Source organism: Carettochelys insculpta, chromosome 2 (genome assembly GCF_033958435.1).
Source record: "Carettochelys insculpta isolate YL-2023 chromosome 2, ASM3395843v1, whole genome shotgun sequence".
NCBI classification, from domain to species: Eukaryota; Metazoa; Chordata; order Testudines; family Carettochelyidae; genus Carettochelys; species Carettochelys insculpta.
The window spans coordinates 175,850,917-175,878,797 of record NC_134138.1 but is presented as its reverse complement, the minus strand read 5'-3'; the positions used below and the strand labels follow the sequence as shown (position 1 = coordinate 175,878,797).

The 27,881-nt window shown below is 39.5% G+C and overlaps 1 protein-coding gene across 3 annotated transcripts in view; it reads left to right on the top strand.

Annotated features, from left to right (window-relative positions):
• Positions 1–26,991, top strand: part of ADCY1 (adenylate cyclase 1) — a 275,196-nt gene extending 248,205 nt beyond the window's left edge. For 2 of the 3 annotated variants that reach the window (XM_074988049.1, XM_074988050.1), the window contains exons 15-20: positions 10,019–10,135; positions 12,771–12,917; positions 13,317–13,415; positions 16,785–16,899; positions 19,070–19,194; positions 20,825–26,991. In XM_074988049.1, the coding sequence (XP_074844150.1) occupies positions 10,019–10,135; positions 12,771–12,917; positions 13,317–13,415; positions 16,785–16,899; positions 19,070–19,194; positions 20,825–21,163 (942 nt within the window). In that variant the 3' untranslated portion in view covers positions 21,164–26,991. Of the gene's footprint in view, positions 1–10,018; positions 10,136–12,770; positions 12,918–13,297; positions 13,416–16,784; positions 16,900–19,069; positions 19,195–20,824 lie in introns of those variants that run through there. The other variant, XR_012644541.1, reaches the window with a different exon arrangement.
• The last annotated feature ends 890 nt before the right edge of the window (positions 26,992–27,881 follow it).

Here is a 27,881-nt window from a genome sequence, read left to right as displayed (position 1 = left end):
AAGAAGAGGTGAGATAGATGGCTTTCAGGAATGGTCTAGAAAGTGTTTGGTCCTGCCATGAGGGTAGGGGGCTGGACTTGATGGCCTCTCGAGGTCCCTTCCAGTCCTACTCTTCTATGATTCTAAGATTCAAAGAAGTTGAACATTTTACATACAAACAGGAATATCCATAGTTGTTATTGTAATAAAAATTGAAAGGAATATGATAGCTTGTGCATAGGCCAGTTGTATCTAAGGTCAGGGAGAGTCCTAAAGTGAGAACATGTTATCCCACATCTGCTTGCTACAAGGTTCTTACACCTTCTTCTAAGGCATCAGGTGATGACCTTCAGAGAGAGGATATTGCGCTGGTGGACATTGTGTCTGAGATGGGATGACAATTCCAATATTCCTTTGTAGCCCAGTAGCCAAATTCCCATTGAATGCAGTGGCAATGGAATTGCACCAGGTTTACTGCAGCATTTGGGACACAGTTGTAACATATGGGACAAGTGCTGCATATATGTGGGTAGCAGTTGGCTCCATAGAGGCTGGTGCATACTGATGGTTTATGGGAGAAACTTTCTGATTCATAACTATGTGGGTCCATTGACTTCAGTGCTTTGTACTGCATTAGTCAGTATTCCAGCCAGCAAGTAATGCAGCAGCTGTGGAGGGGATGCTTTGCATCTCTAAAGCTTGCGTGCAAATCAGAGGTGAATTTCATCCTTCCAGACCCTGCTAAATATTCTGCACAAAGCTCAGGTTTTCACATCCTGCTTGAAAAGGAGAATTATGCATCCCTAAGGAACACAATCCTCAAGGGGGGCTTTTATATTTTTACAACCTCAGGTAAATGAAAGAAATGGGAGTTTCATGCACTTCCCTGATGTTGGGGACATATCCCCAAAAGCCCGTGGTCCACAGGGACAATTCCAGAAGCTGAAGTTTGCTGGGGATGGGGGCATTCTGGCCAGGTCCCCTTCCCTCTGTCTAGACTCACCCCCAAGAGCTTGAGCAGACAGCCTCAGAACCACTTTGGGGGCTTATTGTTCCCAGAGGTGATTCTGACTCTGCTGCCTCTAATACCCCAGTCTTGTACTTGGAGACCTTCTTTTCAGTGTTTTGCAAAGTGATGTATTCTGAAGCCTCCTATTGTACTCCAAGTGGCAAAGGAATGATAAATGACAAAGTGAAGTGTAAACTCTACATCAGTGGATTTTCACTACAACCACAATGGAAGGTGCACACTCTTTCACTTTGTTTAGTTCTCTCCAGGTTCCCCAGGGGCTGATCTGTAGAACCTTTCCCACGTGCATAGGCCCATTTAGAAATCTGCAGGGTGAAGGATTTTCTTTTTGTTCAAAGTTTTGCTTTTTTACACTTGTGCTGATGATTAATGCTGCTCCTACAGATTTTCCATTGATTTATAACCACATCCTGCCCTACCCCATGCTGCTTAGCAATCTAGTCCTAATAAAATTATCACAGAGGTGTCCACAGAGCAGCATCACTGTTAATAAGGATATAAAAAAAAACAATTTGCTGCTCATTATCTTTCTACTATCTAAAGTCTGGTTTCAAATGTATATATTCCTGTTAACATTTTGCACAGAAATTAAACATTGAGTATAATATTAGGTCAAAACTCAATGTGTTTCTTACTAACTCGTGTCTTACACATTTCTACAGTGCCTCTCTCTGTAATATCTTGGACTGATTTTCATTGTTGCCCCTCATTCTTTATAGAGTTAAGACAATACAGAGAATGGCAAACGTTGTACAGTCACCCTTATCAGATGGCTTTCTACCACTCATTAATACGTACGGGGGTTTTACTCAATAGAATATCGATCAGTGTGGGCCTGGCTGGAATGCTGAAAGATGCAGAGTATCCACAGTTCCAAATGACTTCTCAGGGAGTGGCAGGTGCTAACAATTGGTCCCTGCCTAATTATTTTTTGGTATCTGACCACAGTCTACCCTTCTGATATCATGCAAACTCAACAGGCTGCACACTTGCCTGTCAATGGAATACTTGAATCTTTGAGATAGAAAATGGCGTTCTAAGAAATGGTTACCTGGGGCAGGGTTTTTTTAAGCATTTAGGCTCTTAAAGATGCAGGCTGACATCTACTGGGGTTTTTAAATGTGTCTAGTGTGACAGGGTCCATACCACTCCTGGGCCCCAGACCTCTGCTTGGTCCTCAGTCCCCCAGTATGGGGCCTGCTTGCCTTTGCCAGGGTTTGGGCTTCTGTTCCTGGGCTCAGAGGCAGGGGTAGGAGCCCCCTGGTCCAACCAGGCTGAGTAACAACTCCCTACAGCCTTTGGCTGAACCCTGAGGTTACCAGGAGCAGAGAGTCTCAAACATACCCTTAACTGAAGATTCAATCCTGCTCTCTTAAAGCAGGCCAAACTCACATTTCTTTTACACATTTGAGTTTGGTGAAAGACTGGAGTAAGTGGGAGGGAAGTTACTGAGGGTGAACTAAAATTTTGTGCACAAATAACCAAAAAAAACCACTCTAAGATGCAGAAGAAATTTTCAGCATAGAGCACGTCCCAAGAACTGCTGAATAGGCACTGTTCCTAAAACTTCTGCTACCGTAAAATATATACCACTGAAGCCAGTTTTGTTCAGAGAAGAGTGTTTATGAAGCAACTGAGCAACAGGAGGAGAATGTTGTTTAATAGCATTTGATTGTTCCCCAAGAGAAACAACAACAAATTGAAGTATCACATACTAAAAATTTTCTCAAGTAATTCCAAATAAAAATGTGGTAATAATTAGAGCTAGGCAAAGAATTGATGACATGAGCTAAAACAGGACTAAGATGATAATTCTCTAATCCTATGAATGGCTAACCCTGAGAATGGGTAGCTCAGCTAAGATCTCTTAGCTCCAATTGTGACACCAAAAGAATTTTTACTGGAGGAAACCAAATTTAGGGAGGCTAGCCAAAATTAAATAAATCAACAAAATTTGTTTCAGCAAGATATGAAGATAGTTCACAAATTTAAAGTTATGTACTCGATGATGAGAAATAATGATGATTTGTTGTTATTATTACTATTATTTATTATTATTATTATTATTATTATTATTATGATGCCAATGAATCTTTGTGAATGCTACAAACAGTTAAAATGTTTATGTTTCTATTTTCAGCTGAAATTTGTGACTAGTGATGGTAGAGCTAATAAAAATATATATTTTATTTACTGGGGGCAAAAAAAAACTTTAAAGCAAAACCCAAAGAAATTCTTACAAAAATTTCCATTTTTTCCAAAAAGCCATTTTTTATTAAAAGTGTTCTGATATTGTTTTCAAACAGCTCTTATGTTTTTATATGACTAAGAAATCATAAATGTGAATTATAAATATTCACGTGAGTATTTTAAGTTTGTGCACAGTCATAAAATTTGGTAACACAAAAGATTCATCAAACTGTCACAAATAATGAGCAAATTAATTAAAATATCAAGAACCTGAAAAAAGATGTTAACCTTACCAGATAAATCATTCATTGTGAGCTGTTTGCCCGCGCTGGCAATTAACTATGTTTCTGGGAAGGAAAATAAGGATAATTGTACTGAATGATTAATGTATTATGTAGGAAATACTAGAATGTCATCCAAAAATAGTTTTTTCTATTTTATCTGCAGTTTTACAGTCTATGAGCCAGAATTTCCAGGATTTTACATACTTAAGTCTGAGAACGTGGCCTTCCACATCCCAGGTTCACAAAATTACTTATTGATAGAGTCTCCTTCTTGTGATTTAAGTGCCCCCTTCAGATACTATGAATGTATTGGTAAAGGAAAGTGGTAGCCCAAATTATTTTACTTGTATCTTCAGGTATTGAAACTAAATACTTTTTATTCAGTTCGTAACCTTACCAAAGCAGATCCCTTCTGTATGTTAGCTCATAGAACATTTCTGATAATCTCTATAATGAAATTTAAGCTTTTGTCAGTACTTGTACACATTGCTTACTTGATAAAGAGACTTCATTCCCTCTCTGCCTTAGCTTTTTGGCTGTTATATAGCTTAGCTTTCTCGCAGTTATGTAGCTGTATAATACCAAATTATAAGTCTACCCAGTTGTAATGTCGATGTTAGAAGACATGACATCAGAGAACCATATACTTTTATCCATAGCCCTTTTTTGTAAAAATAAAATAAAATAAAAATGCTCAGCTGACTTCCCATCCCCACCCTGCCCAGACAATTCCGCGACTGGTGCTGCCGAGGTGCCAGTACTCAGTACCAGCAAGTACCAGCACAAAAAAAGGACTGCTTTTATCACAGAAAAAACCCTCCTGATTTACAATAATGCAATTTTGAATTCTCAGAATGACACCAAAATGCCACTCAGTGCTATAATTTCCAAACTGCTCTGGTTCGTATGGAAGTTATTTTTCTTGCTGCTGTTCCTTTTGAGTTCCTCTCTCATGCTTTTTCTCAATACAGTCTAGCTTTTTCTTGGAGCCAGTGCCTATCATATAAACAGCCTGCTGACAGCTATCCTGAACTAGCCAATAGACACAGGAGTCACACAGCCCAATTCTTGGATAATATTCAATCTCTGAATGTAAATATCATCCCCTATGAATATGAGTCTATTCTTCCTTCTGCACACCTCACCATTTTTCTTCTTGGTCAGCCCAAAGAGCCCAGCCAGATTTTGTCATCTCAGCTACACAGAGGCAGGAGGGCATCAAGAGTCTTTACTACCCTCCTTTTGAGCACTGAGGAGGGAACCCAGAACCACAGCAGTCATGTCCTTCCCTACGAGGAGAGGAGTGCTTGGTTGACAAAAATCTTTCCTCACCTAACTTTGAGACCTGGGATCTCTTCATTTCTTGGTACCTGGTAGGAAGTCTGCAGTTGCCACTCTGCAAGCTCTTCTCTCCCCTCCATGCTGACTTCCATGAATAGCATATGTGCTGCTTTATGAGGTATGGGTAGGAAGGATTTCCAGAGTCTAGCATCAGCAACAATTTTAATTCTCTTCACTAACAGAGCATAATGTACCTGTGGAATTCTTCATTCCTCTTTCCCTTGAGTCTTGGGGAAAGTTCTGTCCCCCACACCTACTAAATGGTGAGGAGGAGAGGAGAGCACATGAGCTGAAACACCTGTCATCTGCTTGGGCCCAACAAAGGCTGAGCGAAGAGTACATGACCAGCACTCCCCTACTTTAGGGTTTTATGTTGCTGTCCATCACCTTAGTATTTAAGTGTCTTCCGTGAAAAATCAACAACCGAAGCAAACTCTCTCGTGGGCTTCAAGGTGTTTCTGTGCAGCTGTCTGTTTTTGGGTGAAAGCATACAATAAGGTTTGGGTGGCTTTATGGAGTGGGTAGAGTTGTAGAGTTGTTGAATTGATAGGGGGCTTCAGAATAGTAGAGGGGCTTCATATTGTGCATGTCACTTATATTGGAAATGCCTTCTCACAGGAATTCTTTGCACCATTTCCTAAAGATGGTCTCTGAAAGTTTATTCCAGGGCTGGATCCCAGGGACAGGGAATGCTTTGTGTCCCCTCCATAAACTTTCCCCAGAACTTTGTGATCTGCTTTGTCCTAGAGAAGGACAGATGTTGTGGGGATTTATAGATCAGTCTTTGATTTAGCTGTGGCTTAATCCATTAGTTAGTTTGAAAGTTAGGACCAAAGCTTTCAGAAACTGATGGATCCATTGGAGAGGCTTAATCACAGGCCTGCTGTGCCCACTATGGCTAAGGTGTAGAAATGTTAAATGACTGCATTCTGTACCAGCTAGAGCCAGTGCATTGTCTTCACATTTAGTGAATTATACAATTTAGCCTGGAAGTCACAAGTGTGTGGCTCACTGTGGCCAGGTTCTCACAAGGGAGACGGGTGCAATTTCATAACAAACTAGAAGTGAAAAGGCATTTTTTTGGAAACTGGTGCTGTTTGGTCATCCAAGTGTTGCAAAAAATCAAACAAAACCTTGAATTGCTTTGACTAATGGGGGCCACATGACTTTGGTGAGATGTGAATATACCATCTTGGCCCATGCTGGCTCTTGGAAGCATCTCCCCTTTGCATCCAGCATCACTTTTTTCTTGCGTGGGGTCTGTGTGAGCAACTGCTCTTCGTCCAAAAACGAATTTCTTGTAGGCATTCTGACATTTTAGTAATGGTGGTTGTAGTCGTTGAGAAGTACAGTTGAGTGTTGTCAGTATCCTCTTGGCAGATGAACCCACAACACATCACTATCTCCCCCAGTTGTCTCAAGATAAGCGGGAATAGTAGGGGTCCCTGGAAGACCAGACCAATGAGGATATTTGGAGAGAAGAATACTACTCTGAGTTCTGTTGGAGAGGAGTGGTTGGAGCAACTGTAGTGTTGGGCTGTCTACTCCTCTTTTGTCCTGTAGGTATGTTAATGTCTTTTGGGCCATACCTTTTTAGTGCCATTAGAGCTGTCTGGGCTATGCCCTGGTTTGAACCCCGTTCGTGAGGCCTCCAGGGTACTAGCTGATACCACGTGTTGCTGAAGTTTTGTTGGTTAGTGCTTTCTCAATTATTTTGCCCGGTATTCAGAAGTGTGACCGAAAACTGAATAAATCAGATTTAGAGCAATGCACTCCTGCCTCAAACAAATAGTGATTGAATAGCATTAATATTCATACAGGCCGTGGCTACACTAGCCTTCCCTTTCGAAAGGGGGATGCTAATGAGCCACTTTGGCAGATGCTTAAGAGGTGCTGCCATGCATATGCAATGCTTCATTAGCATAATAGCAGCCTCGCACATTTCAAAAGAGCCGCTTTTGAAACACACGCCCCCGGTGTAAACAGGGGCCTTTTGAAAGGACCCCCCCCACGGATTTTAAAAGCCCTTTCTTCCCAAAACCAAATGGGGAGAAGGGGCTTTCGAGGCCCGGGGTCCTTTCAAAAGTCCCCTGTCTACACCAGTGGTGTGCGTTTCGAAAGCAACACTTTCGAAATGTGTGCAGCAGCCATTATGCTAATAAGGCGCTGCATATGCATGGCAGCGCCTCATTAACAGCTGCCAAAGTGGCTGATTAGCATCCTCCTTTTGAAAGCAGGGGGCTAGTGTAGCCATGGCCACTGTGATTTGTTCATTTGTCTCCACACACCTGTTATATGACTGGAATAATTTGGTATACAGTCATTTTAATTTCTGTTCTGCCCCATTATGTTAATCTGGAGGGTATTTTGCTTCATACATGTTCTATGATGATTATATGACTGTGCATATTCATCATTTAAAGGTATTTTGAGCCTCATAAGTAGAAACAAGAATGATGGCCAAAACTGGAGGCACTCCAAAAAATATTTGTCTTACATCACGGTGTACACATTACCACAGAACACGTATCTGGTGGTTTACATGGGATACTCCTCACATTTTACCACTGATACATTTTTATATTCTGGGTTGTTAATGTGTATTTCATGTTTATGAGTCACACTTTGATTCTGGTAATGAATCAGCTAACTATAAGTATGCTTTTGCAGATTTTAAGGCTAGAGAGTGCCATTAGGATCATTTAGTCCGACCTCCTGCATATCACTGACCTTCAACAGTTTATTTAGATTTGTTCCTATTTTTGAAAATGTTAGTCTTAAAAATAGTCCCCTAAAATCCTGCTCCAAAATGCCTTACAAGGGCATCTAAATTTGTGGTCTAATTTTCAAAAATACAAACTTCTGAGCAGCAGATCTGCCAGGACTCCACACCTCAAAAATCAGGCTGTTGCTAACTAATCATCATAATCTTCCCAGAAGTTAAAGTTGGGTAAAGAAGCATGTGGTAAAGTCCACAGGTAAAGCAAGAATTCAGGAATGCAGGACTTTTATTGCTATTCTCAGAACCTTAGCTTCACTAAAGGCTTGTCTTCACTCCTGTGAAGATCGACCAGGTCGATCTGTACTCCCATCGACTTTCCTTAGTGAAGACAGTCAAGTCGATTTCCAGTACGTCAATTCTAGCTGTGCAACTGCTGTAGCTAGAATTGAGTATCTGAAATCAACATTCAAGTCAAGTGTAGACCTGCCCTGAGTATGACACAAGCTGGCATTTACAATTTCAGTTTGCAGCTCAAGGAAAGCTGCTTGTTTTTACTATTAAAATACAGACTCCACCAATGAGGTTGCAGATTGTTGTAATTCACATTTCAAATGCTTGTAGATAATTGTAAAGAAACACAGCCTTTGCAGCTCTAAAAGAGGAGGAGGAGGTGAGGCTGTTTTGGTTAAGCAGAGAGAGTGTGAACGCTAAGTATTAAAAAGTGGCAAGAAAATACTTCACAGATAGAAAACAGAGATTTTGGTTGGATTGCAGATTGCATTCAGAGTCACTGGAGGGCTCAGCTTCAGTAAGGTAACCAGAATAAATTATAATAAATTCTTGCAGTCCAAATTAGAGCAGAAGCTGAATGTTTGTTCCAAAGGGGATGGCGATTCCCAAAGCAGCCAACTTGACAAAATCAGGATTTCATTTTCAGAATTCTTTTTCTGTCTCTTTAGAGAATGACAAGAAGTTCAAAGAACACTGTGCAATAAAATGGCTGATAAGAAAGCCATTTATATTGAAGTTAACAATCACTATTTTGTAGAGATCGTCAAAAAAGAAAGGACTTTCCATTGAAAATGTCAGCTTTTCATCAAAAACAGCAAAACCTGCTTGCTCTTCAAAGGGGACATATTTCATAAAACATTTTTCTCTAATCGTAAGATAGTACATATGGCAGAATGCATGCTGATTTTTCTCCAAGCAAATGTGTACCAGGCAGCCCTCCATCTTAGTCAGTATGTGCATAGCATTTGTCAGAAGTGCAAATAGATTTTGCAGTATTAGCAGTGTGACAAGTTCTACACATAAAAAAAGACACTGGGAAATTTTAGGCTGGATTCTCAGATAGTGAAAATCCACTATTGACTTCAGCTGAGATATGTTGTTTTATTATACATGAGAATTTGGCCTCTATCTTTTTTGCCAGCTGCAAATAGACAAACAAAAATATGCTGTGCTTGATGACAAATGGAGTTTGTGTTACAGGTTGGTGAGGGGGTTGAAGTTAAATGAATACATTCTACTTGCTGTGATTTCCACAAGCTGAATTTTACCCTTCTGGTCAGCAATTGGCTGATTCACCAGGAGCATTTGGGTGAAAAATCTGATAGCTACTGTGTCTTGAGAAAAGACTAGGGATATGCAGTTTTGGGACAGTGTGTTTTGCTAAGAGCGGAGGCTAAAAATTTCAATCCAGGGTGTCCAAAATCAGATTCCTAAATCTATGTTTGGCATCTAAATAAGAGTCTGATTTTCAAAAGCACTGAAAATCCTCAGTTCATGAGTCTTTTGTGGATCAAATCAGTTGTGTTTAGATGCCTGAATATGGATCAGGGAACCTAATTTTAGGCACCCAGGATTAGATTAGCTTGCAACATCCAAGCTCTTTTTGTGTGCATGTGCCTTAGCCTTTACATATGTCCTGCTATAGCAAATGAGGGAATCTACTTGACCATGTAGGTATCGGCAATACCATTTGGAGAAATTCTGTTATTTTCATGTGATAAAGTCTGCATACAAGCACAAAAAACTTCATTTTTATGCAGAAATTGTTCAAGAATGCCAATCTTTCTTAGGAAGTAGTCATAAATGACATTTTAAAAAGACATTGAGGATGGGCCGTTCCTGAAGTACTGACTCAATTCTTGATCATTCAAACATTTGTTGAACCAAGTTTCCTTCAGTGAAGCTACGCCTGTACCTGGAGTCTGTGGAAGACTTCTGTGGACTTTGGATCAATACCTGAGAGCAGAAATTGGCCTACAGGTTTTATGTGGAGTTTGCCTTAATAAGGATCTCAGGATCTTGACCTGCGTGCTAAAAGCAGACGTCTTGCTACTATAATAGAGAGTGATATTTATTGTTTTTCAGTGCAATCTGATACAGGGATTTGATCATCTGAATACATTTTATGCTCATAATAAAACAGTATTTTAAAGAGGTTTTTTCCTCTCTTCTCGCCTGTAGGCAGAAGAAGAGAGAGATGACATGGAGAGGGTAAAGCTGGATAATAAAAGAATTCTCTTCAATCTCTTGCCAGCACACGTTGCTCAGCATTTTCTTATGTCTAACCCAAGGAACATGGTAAGGCCATGTGGAGGAAGCACATAATGATAAGCATGATTTGTATGTGACACTCAGGTCAGGAAAATTATATATTTTCTTAAAAACTTGTTTCATAGGCGTTATAGTGAACAGTTCTGGTAAAAACATTGTCAGCTGCCAGGGCAGGGTTATTTCCCCTTTCTTACTAGCATTTGCCTTTTCTGAATATCATTCCAGTGAATGATATGTCATTCCACATCAGCACAATTGAGTGTTTACATGCAAATAACCAATTTATTTTTCAGTCAAGTCAAAGGATCAAAGTATATGACAATCTTCTGCTGAGATTGGTTTGGCTCTGAACAGAATGTAGTGTGAAATGTCTGGTGCTTCCATTTGAGCCACTCAGGTTCTTGAAATATGCCTCATTTACAAAAAAACAAAAACAAAAAAAAACCCATCAATTCAAAAGTTAAAATAAGAGATTCCATGCACCTTCGAAGGGTACGGTAATCTTGAGGGGGAAAATAAACTCAAAGCTTGAGCAGTGGAACAAACTGCTACAGAATGTTGTGGAATCACTATACTTGGGGTTACATGGGATGTTACTTCTGAATATCTTTGCTAGCATCTATACAACACAACTGCTATTTCAAAGTAGGTAATCCTCATTGTGTGAGGAACAGGTGCTGTGCAGACAGGGAAGAAAGCCAATTTTGAAACAAGCCAGAGTGGGTCCAATGACTCTATTTCAAAATGGGCTCTATTGTGTGTAGATGTTGTATTTCGAAGTACTGTTTTGAAATGCATTGTGTGTCTAGCAGCATTATTTCGAAACAAGTTGTTACGGAATAACTTATTTCAGAATAACACTGCTGTATAGACATACCCACAGAGAGTACTGAATCTGTGTGCTGGTTAGGTATGTAGTGTGGTATCAGGAAGGAGCTGTCCGTTCTCCCTCAGACTGCTCTGTGTTAGCAAAGTTGCTTTATGGTGGCTGAATGCTGTAGTAGCCCATATAGCTACAGTTGCTCCTCTCTTCCAGAAAAGAATGGCCCAGTAAACCTACACAGATTTTGTTTGCTTTCAACAACATGGGATAGGAGGAAAGACATGGGATAGGAGGAAAGATCCCTTCATGGATCGGGAATTGGTTAAAAGACAGAAAACAAAGGGTGGGAATAAATGGTAAATTTTCACAATGGAGGAGGGTAACTAGTGGTGTTCCCCAGGGGTCAGTCCTGGGACCGATCCTGTTCAACTTGTTCATCAATGATCTAGAAAATGAGGTAAGCAGTGAGGTGGCAAAGTTTGCAGATGACACCAAGTTGTTCAGGACGGTCAAAACCAAAAGGGATTGTGAAGAACTACAAAAAGATCTCAGCAAACTGAGTGATTGGGCAGCAAAATGGCAAATGAAATTTAATGTGGGTAAGTGTAAGGTAATGCATGTTGGAAAAAATAACCCAAATTACACGTACTACATGATGGGGTCAAATTTAGCTACGACAGATCAGGAAAGGGATCTAGGAGTTATAGTGGATAGTTCTCTGAAGACATCCACGCAGTGTGCAGCGGCAGTTAGTAAGGCAAATAGGATGTTAGGAATTATTAAAAAAGGGATCGATAATAAGACAAAAGATATCATACTTCCCCTATATAAAACTATGGTATGCCCACATCTTGAGTACTGCGTGCAGATGTGGTCTCCTCACCTCAAAAAAGATATATTGGCATTAGAAAAGGTTCAGAAAAGGGCAACTAAGATGATTAGGGGCTTGGAACGGGTCCCATATGGGGAGAGGCTAGAGAGACTGTGACTTTTCAGTTTGGAAAAGAGGCGATTGAGGGGTGATATGATAGAGGTATATAAAATCATGAATGGTGTGGAGAAAGTGAATATAGAAAAATTATTTACCTTTTCCCATAATACAAGAACTAGGGGACACCAAATGAAATTGATGGGTAGTAGGTTCAAAACTAATAAAAGGAAATTTTTCTTCACACAGCGCACAGTCAACCTGTGGAACTCCTTGCCCGAGGAGGCTGTGAAGGCCAGGACTCTATTAGGGTTTAAAAAAGAGCTTGATAAATTTTTGCAGGTTAGGTCCATAAATGGCTATTAGCCAGGGATAAAGTATGGTGCCCTAGCCTTCAGAACAAGGGCAGGAGATGGATGGCAGGAGATAAATCACTTGATCATTGTCTTCTGTTCTCCTTCTCTGGGGCACCTGGCATTGGCCACCGTCGGCAGATGGGATGCTGGGCTGGATGGACCTTTGGTCTGACCCAGTATGGCCATTCTTATGTTCTTATGTTCTTATGTTCATCACACCCACCTCCAAGCTCCCATCTCTCGAGAATGCCACCATCTCTGAGTTCTCTAAATCCTGCCCCACCTTTCAGAGCAAAATTACATGGCTTGTGTTACATCTCAGGCTTTTAGCACCTCCCCGGGGAAGGGGCGAGAAAGGAGTCAGGATGTGTCGTAGGAGTCAGGATGTGTCATAGGAAATAAAACAACATTTCATGATTTGTTTCATTTGTAGAACAGAGCTTAGTAAATATGGAATTTCTCTTTATCTAAAGTATATCTGAATTTAAGAAATCTTCCTGTTTGTGTCAATATCTGATTCTTTTTTTAAACAAAAACATAATTCAAAAATTGCAGGACCTTTATTACCAGTCATATTCACAAGTAGGAGTGATGTTCGCTTCCATCCCAAATTTCAACGATTTCTACATTGAACTGGATGGCAATAACATGGGAGTGGAGTGTTTACGCCTCTTAAATGAAATTATTGCTGATTTTGATGAGGTAAGGTCTAAACTTTGTGTCATTTGATTTAACTGAGTTCACCAGACTTCTGCCAATTCAAGATTATTTGTGGAACATTTCTCCTAGTTTGGGCAATCTAATAATGTGACTCTGTAAAAATCTGACTTTAGTGGGAGCTAGGTGTCTAGAGCCTATCAGGCTTTTATCTGATACTTTACCTGCTTAAATATCTGATAAAATCTGGCCCAATATGCCCTTGAAAACATTTATCTCTGAGGCAGTTTCCATAGAAATCACTGAGAGTATTGCCACTGTCTTGAATGGGAACAAGACTGGGCCTATAAAGAAGGAAGTGTTTTATCAACATGTTCTCTGATAACTATGGTTTGTTGTCTAAAATATTATGTAATGTTTAACAGTTTTATGTTTTAAACAAAGCTTATGGACAAAGAATATTATAAGGACATAGAAAAGATCAAGACAATTGGCAGTACGTATATGGCAGCTGTAGGACTTGTACCAACTACAGGAACTAAGGTAAGCTGGCCACACAGTATAATGAAAGATTCTGCGGACTCCTTGTCTAAGTGATGCTAATTTAGTCTCCAACTGAGAAACTCAACACCATCAGTTGTAAAGTTATGACTAGAAATATAACTGATAATAGATTTCTTTGCAACCATTTAAACTTCTTTTAAATCTGAAAAACAAACAATAACTTAAGACTTTAGAGCTATAATGCAAGCATGGTGTGCTGAGCATTACCCAAATAGTAAAGACTCAGGGTGTGATTCTGTGTTCCCCTATAGCATGTGTAGTTATCTTCATCAGTGCAAATAAAGTGTGAAAGCTATACAAGCAGAATAGTTATGTTCTACATCCACTTTCTACTTTTGTCAACTTCATATGTGCACCCGAGAAGCAGAAAGTCCTGCATTGACAGTTCCACCAGAATATAACTTGGGGATTGGTTGTTTGTTAAAGAGCCTGAGGCCAAATTCTGGCACTGATGTACATTTCCAGTCAAAAACCTGAGAACAGGGAGGGTAACTTAGGTATAATCATTGAAGTGACATCCTGGTTCTTGCCAAATCTATCCATATCTGTGCTTCTACTCATCATTTTTTTAGCCTTTATCTCATAGTTAAACGTTTTCCCCTTTATAATTTTAAAGGACTTCAGAGCCATCAAATTCTAAGCATAGTTCTGAGCATCTGCCCTTACGTACAGTTAGTCTGTTGTAACCGTACAAACTTATTACTGCTACCTTTGTCCTTTCTCCTTCACTTTTTCCTCCTATTATTTATCCTCCTGTTTTAAATCATATTATAAGATAACGGGGCAGGGATCACACTTTTCCAACTGTGCACAATCGGGGACTAACATAGTATAAATCAGAATAATCATGGCAGGCCTGGATTGGGATTTCTATATCAAAAGCCACGGGCAATGCATTTTAGTATGTACCCCCTAATTAGTCCATGCTTGGTCTGATGTTCATGTCCGTGAATTGCACAGATACCCCAAGTGAGCTAAAATAGAATTGTGGAAAAACACTACATTGGAGGGGCAAAACTACAAAGGCTAGAGTGGGCCATGAACTTTTCAATGAGACAATTAACCTGGTTAAATAAATAAAAAACAATGCTATGTCTCAATCAGTTGTTGGAATCATTTTGGAATATATCCCACATAAATAGTCCCTGATTGTTAGATGCCTCTGATGCTTTTTTGCTATTCCTAGTTCTCTAATTCTCTTCCTTTGTGTGCTACTGTTGAAAGAACAGAAATGCAAACCTACAGAAATGTATTTTTAAAATAATTTGTGTGTAGTAAAATTGTTGACTCTAATTTAGGTTGTGAGACGGGCAAAAATTGATCACTTGACTATGGTATCTGTGTGACCTCAGGCAAACAAGCAGAGGCATACCAGTGCTTCTGGTATAAATGCTCTTTGAACTAGAATCACAAAAACAAGTGCGTTATTGGGTAACTCCATCAGGGTGTGTTCCAAAAGCTAAATATGTTTGTTTTGCATATTATATATTTTCTAGCAGAGCAGACATTTGAATTAGTCCAGTACTGAAAATATTCAAATGCTTTAGTAGAGATTTAGTTAAAATTATAGCAGTTTTCATATAAAAAAACCTAATTATTTTGCCATGAAAACAAAGACAGCAAAGGTATTTTCTTCTCTACTCTGCTCCCTTTGTGTTGTTCATGTGATACCAAGAGAGTAGAAACACCCTGTATCTTACCTTCCAGAGACACTCTGGTATAAAGAATAGTAACAGAGAGGGAGCCATGCTAGTCTATATACTATTAAAACAAAAAGCAGTCAAGTAGCACTTTAAAGACTAGCAAAATAATTTATTAGGTGAGCTTTCGTGGGACAGACCCACTTCTTTTTTTTCCCCTTCTTCTTTTTTTTCTTTTTGTTCTGGTATGAAGAAGTTTTACTCAGGCATATGTGCAGCCAGCCTTTTTTGTCCCTTCTGTTCCTCTCAATTCAGCCAGTACTAGAGAAGTGGAAGGAACATGGTCAGAACTCTGTCAAACCCCATTTATCATGTGGTCCTTAAAGGATCATTTCTGGCTGATGTCAGTGTGGCCTCTAAGCAAATCTGACTTAAATGGATTCAAAGGTGGAATCAGCTACAGAATCAAGCTCCCTAACATTTGCCAATCTCCTCTGTGCCAAGTGGATCTCAACCGCAACAGAAAATCTGACCCAGCCTTTAATTTTGCACTTTCAGGTTTGTGCCTAAAATGAATTTTGGTCACACACTTGTGAATGATGTTAACTCTAAACCCGAGGTATTAGACATTTGCCTATCTGCTGCACTCATAATCCAAGTAGCTAGATGTCTAAATCTTTGTTATCCTTGAGTAATATCCCTATGTGTACTTCATGTCATGATGTGCTTTTCTGTTATCTATAGCCCTTACTTTATTTGAGAGGAGATGACAACTTGTGGTAAAATAGTATTTCATACTTGGTAATGCTTCTCCTTCACAGTGGGAGTTTACAAGTTTTATAGTTGCAGAGCAAATACTTAAATCTTATCCTGTAACATAGAATGCAGATATTACAAATAAGATTAATACATGAGGCATCCTACCATAAAGTCTATACATTAGTTATAGTCTTATAACTATAATAATCTATCTGAATGCTGTTACCACACAGGTGAGCCACAATGATTTCCAGCTGTGCATTTATTACCTCCCATAGGAAGCAAGGGAGACAAGGCTTCTTAATTCCTCGCAGCACTGAGGCCAGTCTTGCACCATTCAAGTAAACAGGAGCAAAATATAGTCCCCAGAACACTTGAATTTCAAGAATAAAACCTGACAGTCAAAACTACGGAAGCAGTGTCTTCAAGTTCAAGCTGGTAGTAAGCCCTTCATCAGTCAGCTGCTAGAATTGCAGCGCTAATCAATAATAAAAAGATAAATAATTTCAATTAAATGCCTTTAGAAGGAGGAGCTTCTACTTCAGTGTTGTGAGTGACCAGATCCATTCTCTTTTCAGGGAGAATGTACTTGATTCAGATCCACATTACCACTACTATCCAATACTTCATGCTAATTAAATTCCCAACAAGGAAAGTAGAAAGAAACAGTTAGACTCTGGCCACATCTGACTTGTTATTGTAATCCCCTTTTCCTCACTGGATGTCTGAATTTCCTGATTGTTGCAAGAAGTCAAAAAGACAAACAAAAACAATTCAGCACTGGAGAAAATAATGCAAATATTCGAAGCACAATTGATAGTTCTATATCACATTTAACAAGCCAGTTTAGATGCAGTTCACAGGCTGTTGAGAATGAAGGGGTATGGTTGTGCTTTAACTGGCTCGCACTACTGTGTAAATCTAATCTAAAATGTTATTTTGTGTCTAGGCTAAAAAATCAATTTATTCCCACTTGAGTACACTGGCAGATTTTGCAATAGAGATGTTTGACGTTCTTGATGAAATCAACTATCAGTCTTACAACGACTTTGTCCTCCGAGTCGGTAAGTTATGCTTCTAGAGTTAGTCTAAAAAACATAGCAAGCATTGCTTTTATCTGGCTTCCCCCATGTTATCTGAACAGGTTCAGTAGTGAAGAATTGCCCATATTTTTTAATTAAATTAACTCATAATCATGCTCTTGAGTCAGAAGAGTCTAGATTGATGGTCATTTTATCATCAACATATTTGCTCAACTGACATGAATTTAAGGAGAGTTACACATGCACAAGGTGTGAATGAAGGGACCAGGATTAATGGTGCTAATCCTTATGTTTAGGACCATTTCAGTTTGGTTAGTTACATGGTGTCTAGCAAAAATTCTATCACAGTTTCAGTTGCAAATGGTTGGCTTTCATTCCCTGTTGTGCTCTGTTCTCTAATTTTTCTGTGCATTGCTAAACTGCTGCAGAGTTTGCAAACTGCCCTGGAATCTTCAAGACCTTTCTTATGTCCTCACAAGGTTTCTTGCTTTTATCTCATTTCCTCTCCTAGTTGCTGTAGCTTCTGCTTCCTCCAATAAATCAATCCTCCTGCTCCTTCCTTCAGCCCTTTCATGTCACACATGAAAAATAGCACTGTGGTCCTCTCCCCTGAGAGCCACTTCCCTTCTGCAACTTTCTTCTCTTCAGTACCATTTCTCTTCTGGCCCATCCCCAACGGGAACTCCATGGCTGTTCGCCTCTCAGTGAAACCTTCTAACATGACATGCTTCCTCTATCCTGGCCTCTTTTGTTTCCTAGCTTTTGGCTGAGTTATGCACTCAAAATGGAGTAGATAAGTGAGGGTCCTAGCAGTCAAATGGTGGAAGTGGTGATAAGCCGTGGCAGTAGTGATGAAAGGCAAATCATGCTACCATCCTGAACTCCCCCAGTGCCCAGCAGCTGGAAGCTTTCCTCCATCATTGGTACAAGGCCTGTCTCCAGAGTGTCCTTAGAAGACTATCGTGTGGTTGGCCATGCACAAATGTGCAAGGGGACAGACAGAGGGCCAGGATCCTCTGCCCACTTCACTTGTGAAACTTCTTATGTTGAAGCCGTAATCCTTGCTCTTGCACAGGGCCTGGGATCACTAGCTCCAACAGTTGTGCAAGGCACCACAAAAAGGCAGGGGGGAGCCTCATGGCACTCCCCATGTCCACATTACTTCGTGAAATCAGCATAGAACTTGGGAGCTAATACAGGTTGAATCTCTCTAATCCGGAACTGCCTCATCTAGCAACATCCATAATCTGGCATGATTTTAGTTAGCTGGACAACCCTTAACGTGGGTGTGGCCAAGTTTCCCATGGTTCCGTAAAGCTTGTGTACAGCCACCAATCCTGGCTCTCAGTGTTCTGTGCTGTTCTATTGCTGTAATTTACCCCTAAATGTCTTCTAAGAGCCCAATAAGCAGTGAAAGTATTGGTAATAGCTAGAAAATATTGACCATCTGTGATCTGGCAAATTTTCTCATCCTGCACCTGTCAGGTCCCAAGGGTGCCAAACTAGAGAGATTCAACCGGTACTGTGCCTCCGAACAAGAAAAAGTATGTGCCAGTTTTGAGTGCTTCACCCCAATAGTGCTCCCCGGGGAGCCTGTCTGCCTGCACATGCAAACCATAGCCCCAGTCTGGTGCTAGTATCAGAATTTCTCATTTGACCTGCTCTCAGCTCCCTGATGTTTTCCAGCCTAACGGCTGTGCCTGGGCAGTGACTCTCTCTTAGGAGGCTGTCTCTTTAAAAGCATGGTAGAGCCAGTACGAAGCAATCATGGATCAATAACCTCTTGCCAGGACCTGTGGAGTCTTGCTCTGTGTAACTAGGAAGCTGATACATCTTATGTCAAAGGTGATTCTTCATTCCCTCCATTCGCCTGCACCCTAGAAAGGTTGAAACAGAATTTCCCTTGTGAGATCAGAAGAGGTGTTTGTTTGTTTTTTTGTTTGTTTGTTTTTCTTTAATTTAAGTTAAAACAGTAGTACATTTCTGGTGTGCTCTCTGTTCCATATAGTTCTGTTTCTAATGCTCTTCAGAATCCTGGTTGTTGAAAAGCTGTAAATGTAAGATGGTGCTATTGTGTACTTTGACAGGTAAAAACAGTGAAGTCATTTATAGTGAAACAGTTGGAAAGGGTGACTGTTTCTTTCAGATCTGCAAGCAACAACAAAACAAAAGCCATTGTTCTGATTTTTAGGTATTAATGTTGGGCCCGTAGTTGCAGGAGTTATCGGAGCCAGAAGACCGCAATATGATATATGGGGCAACACTGTAAACGTAGCTAGCAGAATGGATAGTACTGGAGTGCAGGGTAAAATTCAGGTGAGTACATTACTCACTCTTTGTAAGTTTGAAGTTTCTCTTTATTAACAACCCTGTGGCTACATTTTCAAGGCTGCTTAGAAAACTCAGCCTCACTCTCTTCATGTTTCTTAGGAAGGTGACAACATCCCCAGTTAGTCTATAAGGTGCCACAAGACTTTTTGTTGTTCTCGAAGCTACAGACTAACACGGCTACCTCTCTGATACTTAACATCCCCAGGGTTATTCAGGTGCCTGCTGTGTAGTTATTCTTCTGTTATCTGCCCCATTGCTTTGAAGTGATGAAATCAAAGGATCAACGAACCACAAAAAGAGGTTTCACCTTCAAATGCCTGCTGTGCTGCACTTAGTTGAATTGAAGGCCTGAATCTGTGATCTTTAAATTGGCCAATCACCCCACAAACTTCCGAAAACCAAGCAGTCCTGTAGCACCTTAAAGACTAACACGTTGATTTATTTGGTAATGAGCTTTCATGGCTAAGACCCACTTCTTCAGATTTTAACATTCCTGCCCCTTTGAGATTATTTCCCAAATTTCCACTTCACTGTGGGAATTTGTCCTGAGTAGGGACCACAAGATAAGGACCTATATCAGACTGCAGTCAAATCTTTTACAGCCTTTAGAATCTCCCTGGATTAAAACAATGAGGAATCTTTTAACACATTGTACACTAGCCAGTTTATTTGAGCATAAGCTTTCTTGGGCAAAAAATCCAATTTGTCAGATGTGTCTGGCGAAGAGGGAAGTTGCCCATAAAATCTTATATCCAAGTAAATCTGTTAGTTTTTAAGGTGCCACCTGTCTCCTCATTGCTTTTGCAGATACAGCCTAACACAGCTACCCCTCTGATACTTGACTCTGGATTAAATGTGTCACACACTTGCAAAATATTATTAATATTCAAAAAAACAAAGCTGCAGCTTCTAACACACACTGAACTCTATGGAAGCCTGAATCTGAACTTCCTATTTAACCCAAATTTCTACTGCTGTAAACTGGCTTCAGTACACTAGCTTACAGCATTAGAGAATTAGGCTCTGTCAAGGCTGATTCCCACTCTGACAGTCCTACTGCAGAAAGTGGGGGCCTACAAGGCTGGGTCTACACTTGCCCCCAACTTCAAAGGGGGCGTGTTAATCAGGGCGAAGGGAGAGTACTAATGAAGTGCTGCGGTGAATACGCAGCACTTCATTAGGCTAATTTTCCCCCGTGGAAACTTCAAAGTGTCAAACTTTGAAGTGCCAGCCTGCGTGTAACCACGGGCACTTCGAGGTGCCCACGCTACTTCAAAGTGCCTGTATTCCCCAAAATTTTGAGGAGTAAAGGCATTCAGGTTCTATGTTTCTAATAACCAGGTGCATACCCCCAGATCTGAGAACCTCAGAACTTTGTAGTCCTGGAGTGCTAAATCTGAAATTTTCTCCTGAGGGCCCATCTCATTATTAACTGTTGTTATTATTTCCACCAAAGCACATAGCAGGAGAAACCAAAACGAATACATACTGATTTGTTCCATAGACCATCATTCAACACAGTTAAAGTGCTTCAGAAAATTTAATTTCTGTTTCCTTACTCTCGGATTAATTGATAAGAATGGTAAAATATAATACTGACTCTTCTTACCCACAGGTGACAGAAGAAGTTCAGAGGATATTAAAGAGGTGCAGTTACGAATTTCTGTGTCGAGGTAAAGTCAGTGTAAAGGGAAAAGGTGAAATGTTGACCTATTTTCTTGAAGGAAAGGCCAATGGAAATAATTCACAAACACACTCTTTAAATTTAGAGCGGAAAATGTACTCCTATGGGAGAACAAACATTCAAACCAAACTGGGCACCAGTTGTCCATCAGTGTCCTCAGTTGCCAGCTTTACCGTAAAAGCTGGACTGGGAGCACTTCAAGCATCAACTACCCACACAAATCAAACATTGCATTACCTTCCTTCTGTGCCAGCTGTCAAAGAAGCTTAGAGCAGAGCAAAGTGGTTATGCCATTCACAGTGAACTCAGAGAGCAGAAGTTACCTGAATTTTCGCCAGGAGGTCAAGCATCATAGGTCATGGCATCAACCAAGGATCAGTACAACCCAACCAAAGAGAACTTGGGATCTGCATAAATGAACTCTTGGAATGGAGCACATAAGGGCTAGCAATTCAGTTAGGGAAAGTCTAAAACTGATTTTTGGAAATAGGGAATATTTTCTTGGCATTTTTAAAGGATAAATGCTCTAACAGAAATAAAAGTGTATAAGTGACACTATATTTGTGTGTGTGTATATATATATATTACATCTATATATGCACATATACAAACACTCACTCCTATATAGATAGATACTAGAGATTTGTATGTACCTATTTATACATCCACCTGCAACGGCAAAAGGAAGACATTTCTCCTACCACCATAACCAGTATTGTTTGTTCTGAGGTTAGTAAAGCTGCTATTAGGAAAGGAGGGTGAAATGGCCGAAAGTTGTCAGGGGCTATAGCAAAAGTTATGGAAACCCTGCTCCTTGCTTGCAGTAAGTAAACAAGAACTTGTCAGCAATTGGTAAATGAAGGCTGAATTGAAGCCAGTTGATGAACAGGTATCTTTTAAATTTTATTTGCATGTTCAGTAGCTTTGAGTGCTTTCCAGTTAAAGTTACAACATAATGCTATCAGTTAGGTGAGAGACATGGCTTCGGATTTGACCACATGCTAATAAATGTTATTTCCACTGATAAAGAAAGTTGCTAAAATATTGTCTTTCTGTAGGACATTTTGGCTTTGTATGAGACAGAGGGTGCCGTCTTGGAAGCACAGCAATATGCTTATGCAATACAGAAACAGTCTTTCCTCTTTTCTGCACATTGACAATGATATTGAAAGTAGAGAACAGTGGGATGCTGTCTTTTTGCATTAGCAGACTTTCACCAAAAGCACACGTTTTCTTGCTCAGAGAGGATTTGGGCCTGTTTGAATTGTTCAAAGGGCTGACCAGTATCATTACAAATGTGCTATTAGTATTGTTGTATTTGTACATTTGCCAACATATTTTTAAATTTGATTCCACTATTTTATTATATATCCTGATTCAACATCAGGCTTCTTGTTCTTAGTTATGCAGTTACAGAAAGCATATGCCTATATTTGATGACAGGATTCTTAAAGGTAAGCAAACCAAATTTTCTCCAAATGAGGATCATGTTTGTAAACTTGGCCGGAGTTTGTGGGTTAATTTGTATAATAGAGAACATATTTTGGCTGCTCACCTCTCTTATAAATAGATGGAGTCCAAAAAGAATACCTGTTCCAGTATGCAGTGTTTCATCTTGAGTCAAGATGATTCAGACTGTACTTATATATTAAAGATGGGGACAGTGAGTTATATTTCAGAGGGTCGCAGGCTTGTATTTCCTGTACAAGTTTCCTACTATCTAATGCACTTGTTAGTTGCACAGTACTTATCTCAGTGCAAAAGTCACTAGAGTTGTTTTATTGACTTCTGTAGGTTTTACATTCTGGCAGTAATTTTGATACTATAGGCTTATTTGGAGTAGGTTTTGGTCATGGATAAGTCTATCATCTTATACCACACCCTAATTACTGTGGTATATGAACACCTGTATTAAGCCTTAGGGCGTATAACTAGTCAGGTTTTATAGGCTGCTTCTTTTGTAAGTTGGCCATTCATATGTACTTGAATGATCATTGCATTCAGCCAAGAGTTCAGAAGGAACTCAGATATGAAATAGCAGAACTATGACTGTTGTATGTAATCTGTCACTGAAATCACTCTGTACTAGGTGATTGGAAAGTAGCTAATGTATTGCCATTTTAAAAACAAAAACAGACCTCATAGGAGATTGTGGCAATTGCAGGGCAGGATATCTAACTTCAGTACTAGGCAAAGTGTTAGAAACTACAGTAAAGAATAAAATATCAGACCCCTAAAAACAAGATTTGTTGGGGAAGAATCAACATTGCTTTTTTAAAGGGAAACCATACCTCACCAATCTATTAGAATTTATGGAGAGTGTCAACAAGCGTTTAGATAAGAGTGACTAGTTAATATAGTGTACCTGGATTTTCAGAAAACCTTCAAGAAGGTCCTTCACCATAGACTCTTAAGAAAACTAACTAGCCTTGGGATAAGAGGGAAGATCCTCCCATGGATCCATAAATGATTGCAAGATAGGAAACAAAGGGTAGGGAAAATACTGAGTTTTCGCACTGGAGGTAGGTGAGAAGAGGAGCTGGATCACTCAACCACCTGTACTGTTCAAAATTTTCACTAATGGTCTGGAAAAGGGATTGAATGATGAAGTGTCACAGTTTGCTGATAACATGAAGTAGTTTAAGATTATTAAGGCCAAAACAGGCTAAAGAGTTGCAAAGGGATCTTATAAAATTGGGTGACTGGGCAACAAAATGGCAGATGAAAATTAGTATTGATAAGTACAAAGTAATACATCTTGGAAAAAATAATCCTAACTGTGCATATACAATGGAGAATTCTAAATAAGATGTTAATACTCAGGAAGGATCTTGGAGTCACCCTGAAAAGTACTCTGAAACCTCTTTTGCTTAGTCTGCAGCAGCAATCAAAAAAGCTAACTATATCCTAGGAACTATTCAGTTGGGGGATAAAAATGGAAGCAAACTGTGTTAATGCATCATAGAAGTTGTATTGTTGAAATAAAAAGTTGTCTGGAAATGCCAAGGATGAGGTTCCACGAGCTATGAGAATGGGGTCTTACTGCATATCCTGTATATTTTATAATATGCATTTTATGAATTAAACCAACGTACGTTAAGCTAGACATATAGCCAAAATGAAGAATTCTATATAGGTGCAATACCATCAGTTAACATACTCACTTACTGACTTTGTGAGTTTTAGGTCATTTATTCCTCGTGCAATTCCACTTATGTCAGATTAGCACAATGCTTTTGCCTTTATTATGACTATTAGTAAAATTACTGTGGTACCAGGATCCCCAGGCATGGACCCATTCAGGACTCTATTGCACTCGATACTGTGCAAACAGAACACTAAGCCAGTCACCAGCCCCAAGAACTTTATGACCTAACCAATTGTGTAGGATTTTTAAAACTAGAAAAATCAAGGAGAAATCACCTTGCCTCTAATATCTCTGAGGTGACAGAATGAGAAGGAGTGAATTCCTCCCTTTGCTGTGCGATTATAGTTGGGGGCAATGCTGCAAAGCTAGTGTAAAAAGGCAGTCGCATTACACTGGGATAGCTTCACCTTCCCAATGGAAAAAATATACTGTTTAAAAATTGGAACAAGTTTATGATAGAAACTGTTTTGCAGCCATTACATTAGGGCACTACTGTGTAGCCACACTAATAATGTTATATTGAAAGTGTTTTTTTGCCTTTCTGCTTTCATTTCCTATTTGTCTGAGTTTCCCAAATTCATTTTTCTGTGTACATGTTTGTATCCTGACCTATTTCTGCCGTCTCTGCACCCTTTTACATTCCCATGTATGCCATGAGCAAGCTTTATGCAGGAAAGAGAATAGTGTCGATAATTGTGATCAGCCCACAAAAGCAAGTGATTCCTGACAAATTTAAGACATGTCCTTACTTTTCTTTGCGGCAACCATTTGAAGACAAGATTTGGCCTGATCCAGAGGCCCCGAGTCAATAGGAAGCTTCCCATTGATTTCACTGGGCTTTGGCTTTAGGCATTGTAAATTGCATATTGCTGCATGATAACCTATATTAGATTATTATTTTTCTATTCATGTAATGAGGTTTGCAATGGGTGATCTTGCGGTAGCCCCATTAATGGGGTCAGTGCTGTCCTTTGCTATACATTTGTTAACTTCCCATTTCAATTAAGAAAAGTTACACAGACACATCATGGGCAGAATACGGTCCTAAGTTTACACGTATTCTTGTGTGGCTGTTGGCTTGAACACTTACTTGGGAGGAGCTCTACAATAAACTGGTGTCAGTTTTGGCAAGATTTCATTAATGTCCGTCAATTGCAAGCACAATATTTCACATCAGTTTGCACGTTTTCTCTTAAGACAATAATAATAATGAAAGTCTTTTATTTTGTATGTAAACAGATAAACATCAAAGGTCTTCAAACTTCCTTCTGTCTTAGGAACTAATTTCTGAAAGTCCCCATGTTACCCTTAGGTATTAATGATTTTTTTAACATGATTACAACCTGGCATTCAGAAGTTTATTAATTGGCTGTTTGTTTCCAAACATGTTACATGGGCATTGATTAGAAAGCAGTTTTACCTAACAGATGAAGTACACTGTTCTCTATGTTCTCGCCTGTGAGTATTGACTTTTCATTACCATCACTTAAAACATAAGCACATTCTTGGAATAGTTAGCTCTGCTTTGCTTAGCAGAGAATGGGCAGAGCCTGAACTTTTGGCTCATTAGGCCTCAATCTGCATTCCCTAGGCACTCAAAACTCAGATGGAAATCAGTGAATATGGAGGGGAGGGGGACTGATAAGGAGTTCAGTACTTGGGCCCAGTGTGTGCCAGATTCTGCTTCTGGTTACACTAGCGTAAGTCTCTAGTAACTCCCCTGAAGTTGCTATTTATTTACAACAGTGCAACAGAGTAGATTACAGACTGAAACATATTTCCAGTTTTTGCCTGTATCACAACTCTAAGGCCAAGAAGGCACATGGGAAACATCTGTGTTTGTTTGTCCTGTGCCATTTTGCAAGTGAGGAATTGAATACTTTAGCAGTCAGCATGAATAATTTTAATTCATTTGATTAATCTGCTTGCAGCACAATTTAAGCATTTACTCTACAGCAAGTCCAAACTCTATACATGTTCTCTCCAGGCAGGAGGACGATTTAGCCATACTGTTCTTTCAAGTTACAGTTTTGTATTGCAGTGACAGCCAACATTTTTTAATTTGTGATAAAACTGTATTATAATGCCTTATTTATTTTTAATCTTGTACAGTGTTAAACATTGGCCTTTCATGTATTATTCACTTAAGAGGTATTGTATGAAATTTTGTAAATAGTTTTAGCTATGAGAGGTTATTGCATGTACACTTGTATAAAAAAGGCACACTTTTAACAAATGTTGATGATTTTTGTAACAGAGGTTTTACATGCGCATGAAGATTATAAATCCTTTGGAAATGAACATCCTTTGTTTTTCCTTGCAATTTACTGCATGCCACACATGCCTGACTTCAGTAAAACAAAGCAGTAGGTTATTTCCTAAATATTTTTGACACGTCACTTTTGATGGAGTTTAATCCACTAGTTGCATGTGCATTCTGCAAAGCAAAAGAAAAGTACAATCCAAAAAACGAAGAGAAATTATAACCTAATAAATAATCATGCCAACCTCAGTGTTGCTAAATCCATGGTAAGGTATATGAAATGTGCTCTCAACATCTATGCTATCTTTTAAAAAGTACCTTTTGGTCATTAGAAGCAATAAATCAAACACCATTTACTGTAAAATAAAAATGAATTAAAATACTAGTTTCTAACAGTGTAACAAGTCTGGCATTCAACAGGTACTGTTTGATTTAGGACACGCACTGGGGGAGAAAGTCAAGTTGTCAAATTTAAATGTGGTAAACAGGCACAAACCATTTGAAAGGAAAGTAAATAAATTTGGCCCATTGGTATTACCCAGATTGTTTTTATGTAGTAATAAATACTGCAGTTATTGTATCTGAGAAATACATGATACAAATACATCATCTTCATATAAATTTATATATGTGTGTGTATATAATAAACATTTCATTCTGTGGCCTTATTTTTGACTCATAGGCCATGTCTACACTAGCCCCAAACTTCGAAATGGCCATGTAAATGGCCATTTCAAAGTTTACTAATGAAGCGCTGAAATACGTATTCAGCGCCTCATTAGCATGCGGGCAGCCGTGGCACTTCAAAATTGACGCGGCTCGCTGCCGCGCGGCTCATCCCAACAGGGCTCCTTTTTGAAAGGACCCCGCCTACTTTGAAGTCCCTTTATTCCTGTGAGCAGATGGGAATAAGGGGACTTCGAAGTAGGCAGGGTCCTTTCAAAAAGGAGCCCCGTTGGGACGAGCCACACGGTTGCGAGCCGCGTCAATTTCAAAGTGCCGCGGCTGCCCGCATGCTAATGAGGCGCTGAATATGTATTTCAGCGCTTCATTAGTAAACTTCTAAATGGCTATTTACATGGCCATTTCGAAGTTTGGGGCTAGTGTAGACAGGGCCATAGTGTTGCAAAATGAACCATAGTTTAAAATATGAGAGTGCTGTGTATAATTGTGATAAAATATGTAAATATAGATTTTTTGTGGTGGTTTTTTAGGACCTCTTGGATGAGGCCCCAGTCAAACTTCCACTGAAGTCAGTGGCAAATCTCCCAATTGCTATAGTGGTGCAGTGTCAGACCCTGAGTCAGATTTTGAAGTCGTATGCTTGTATAACAGATCAGAATCTGTCCCAATAACTGATTGTAGTTCATGTTTCAGAGCAATTCAATCCCATTTGTTGAAGGGATAATGGGAAAGTTATTCCAAAGGCAATCTCCTATTCAATCTCTCATAAAACCTTTAAATCCATTAAGTGCTGTGCTGTAGTATCTGTTACTATAATTGATAGTAATAAGTGACAAACTATTTTACATAGTTGCAGTTCTGCTACATGATAATTCAATAATATATGTGAGAGC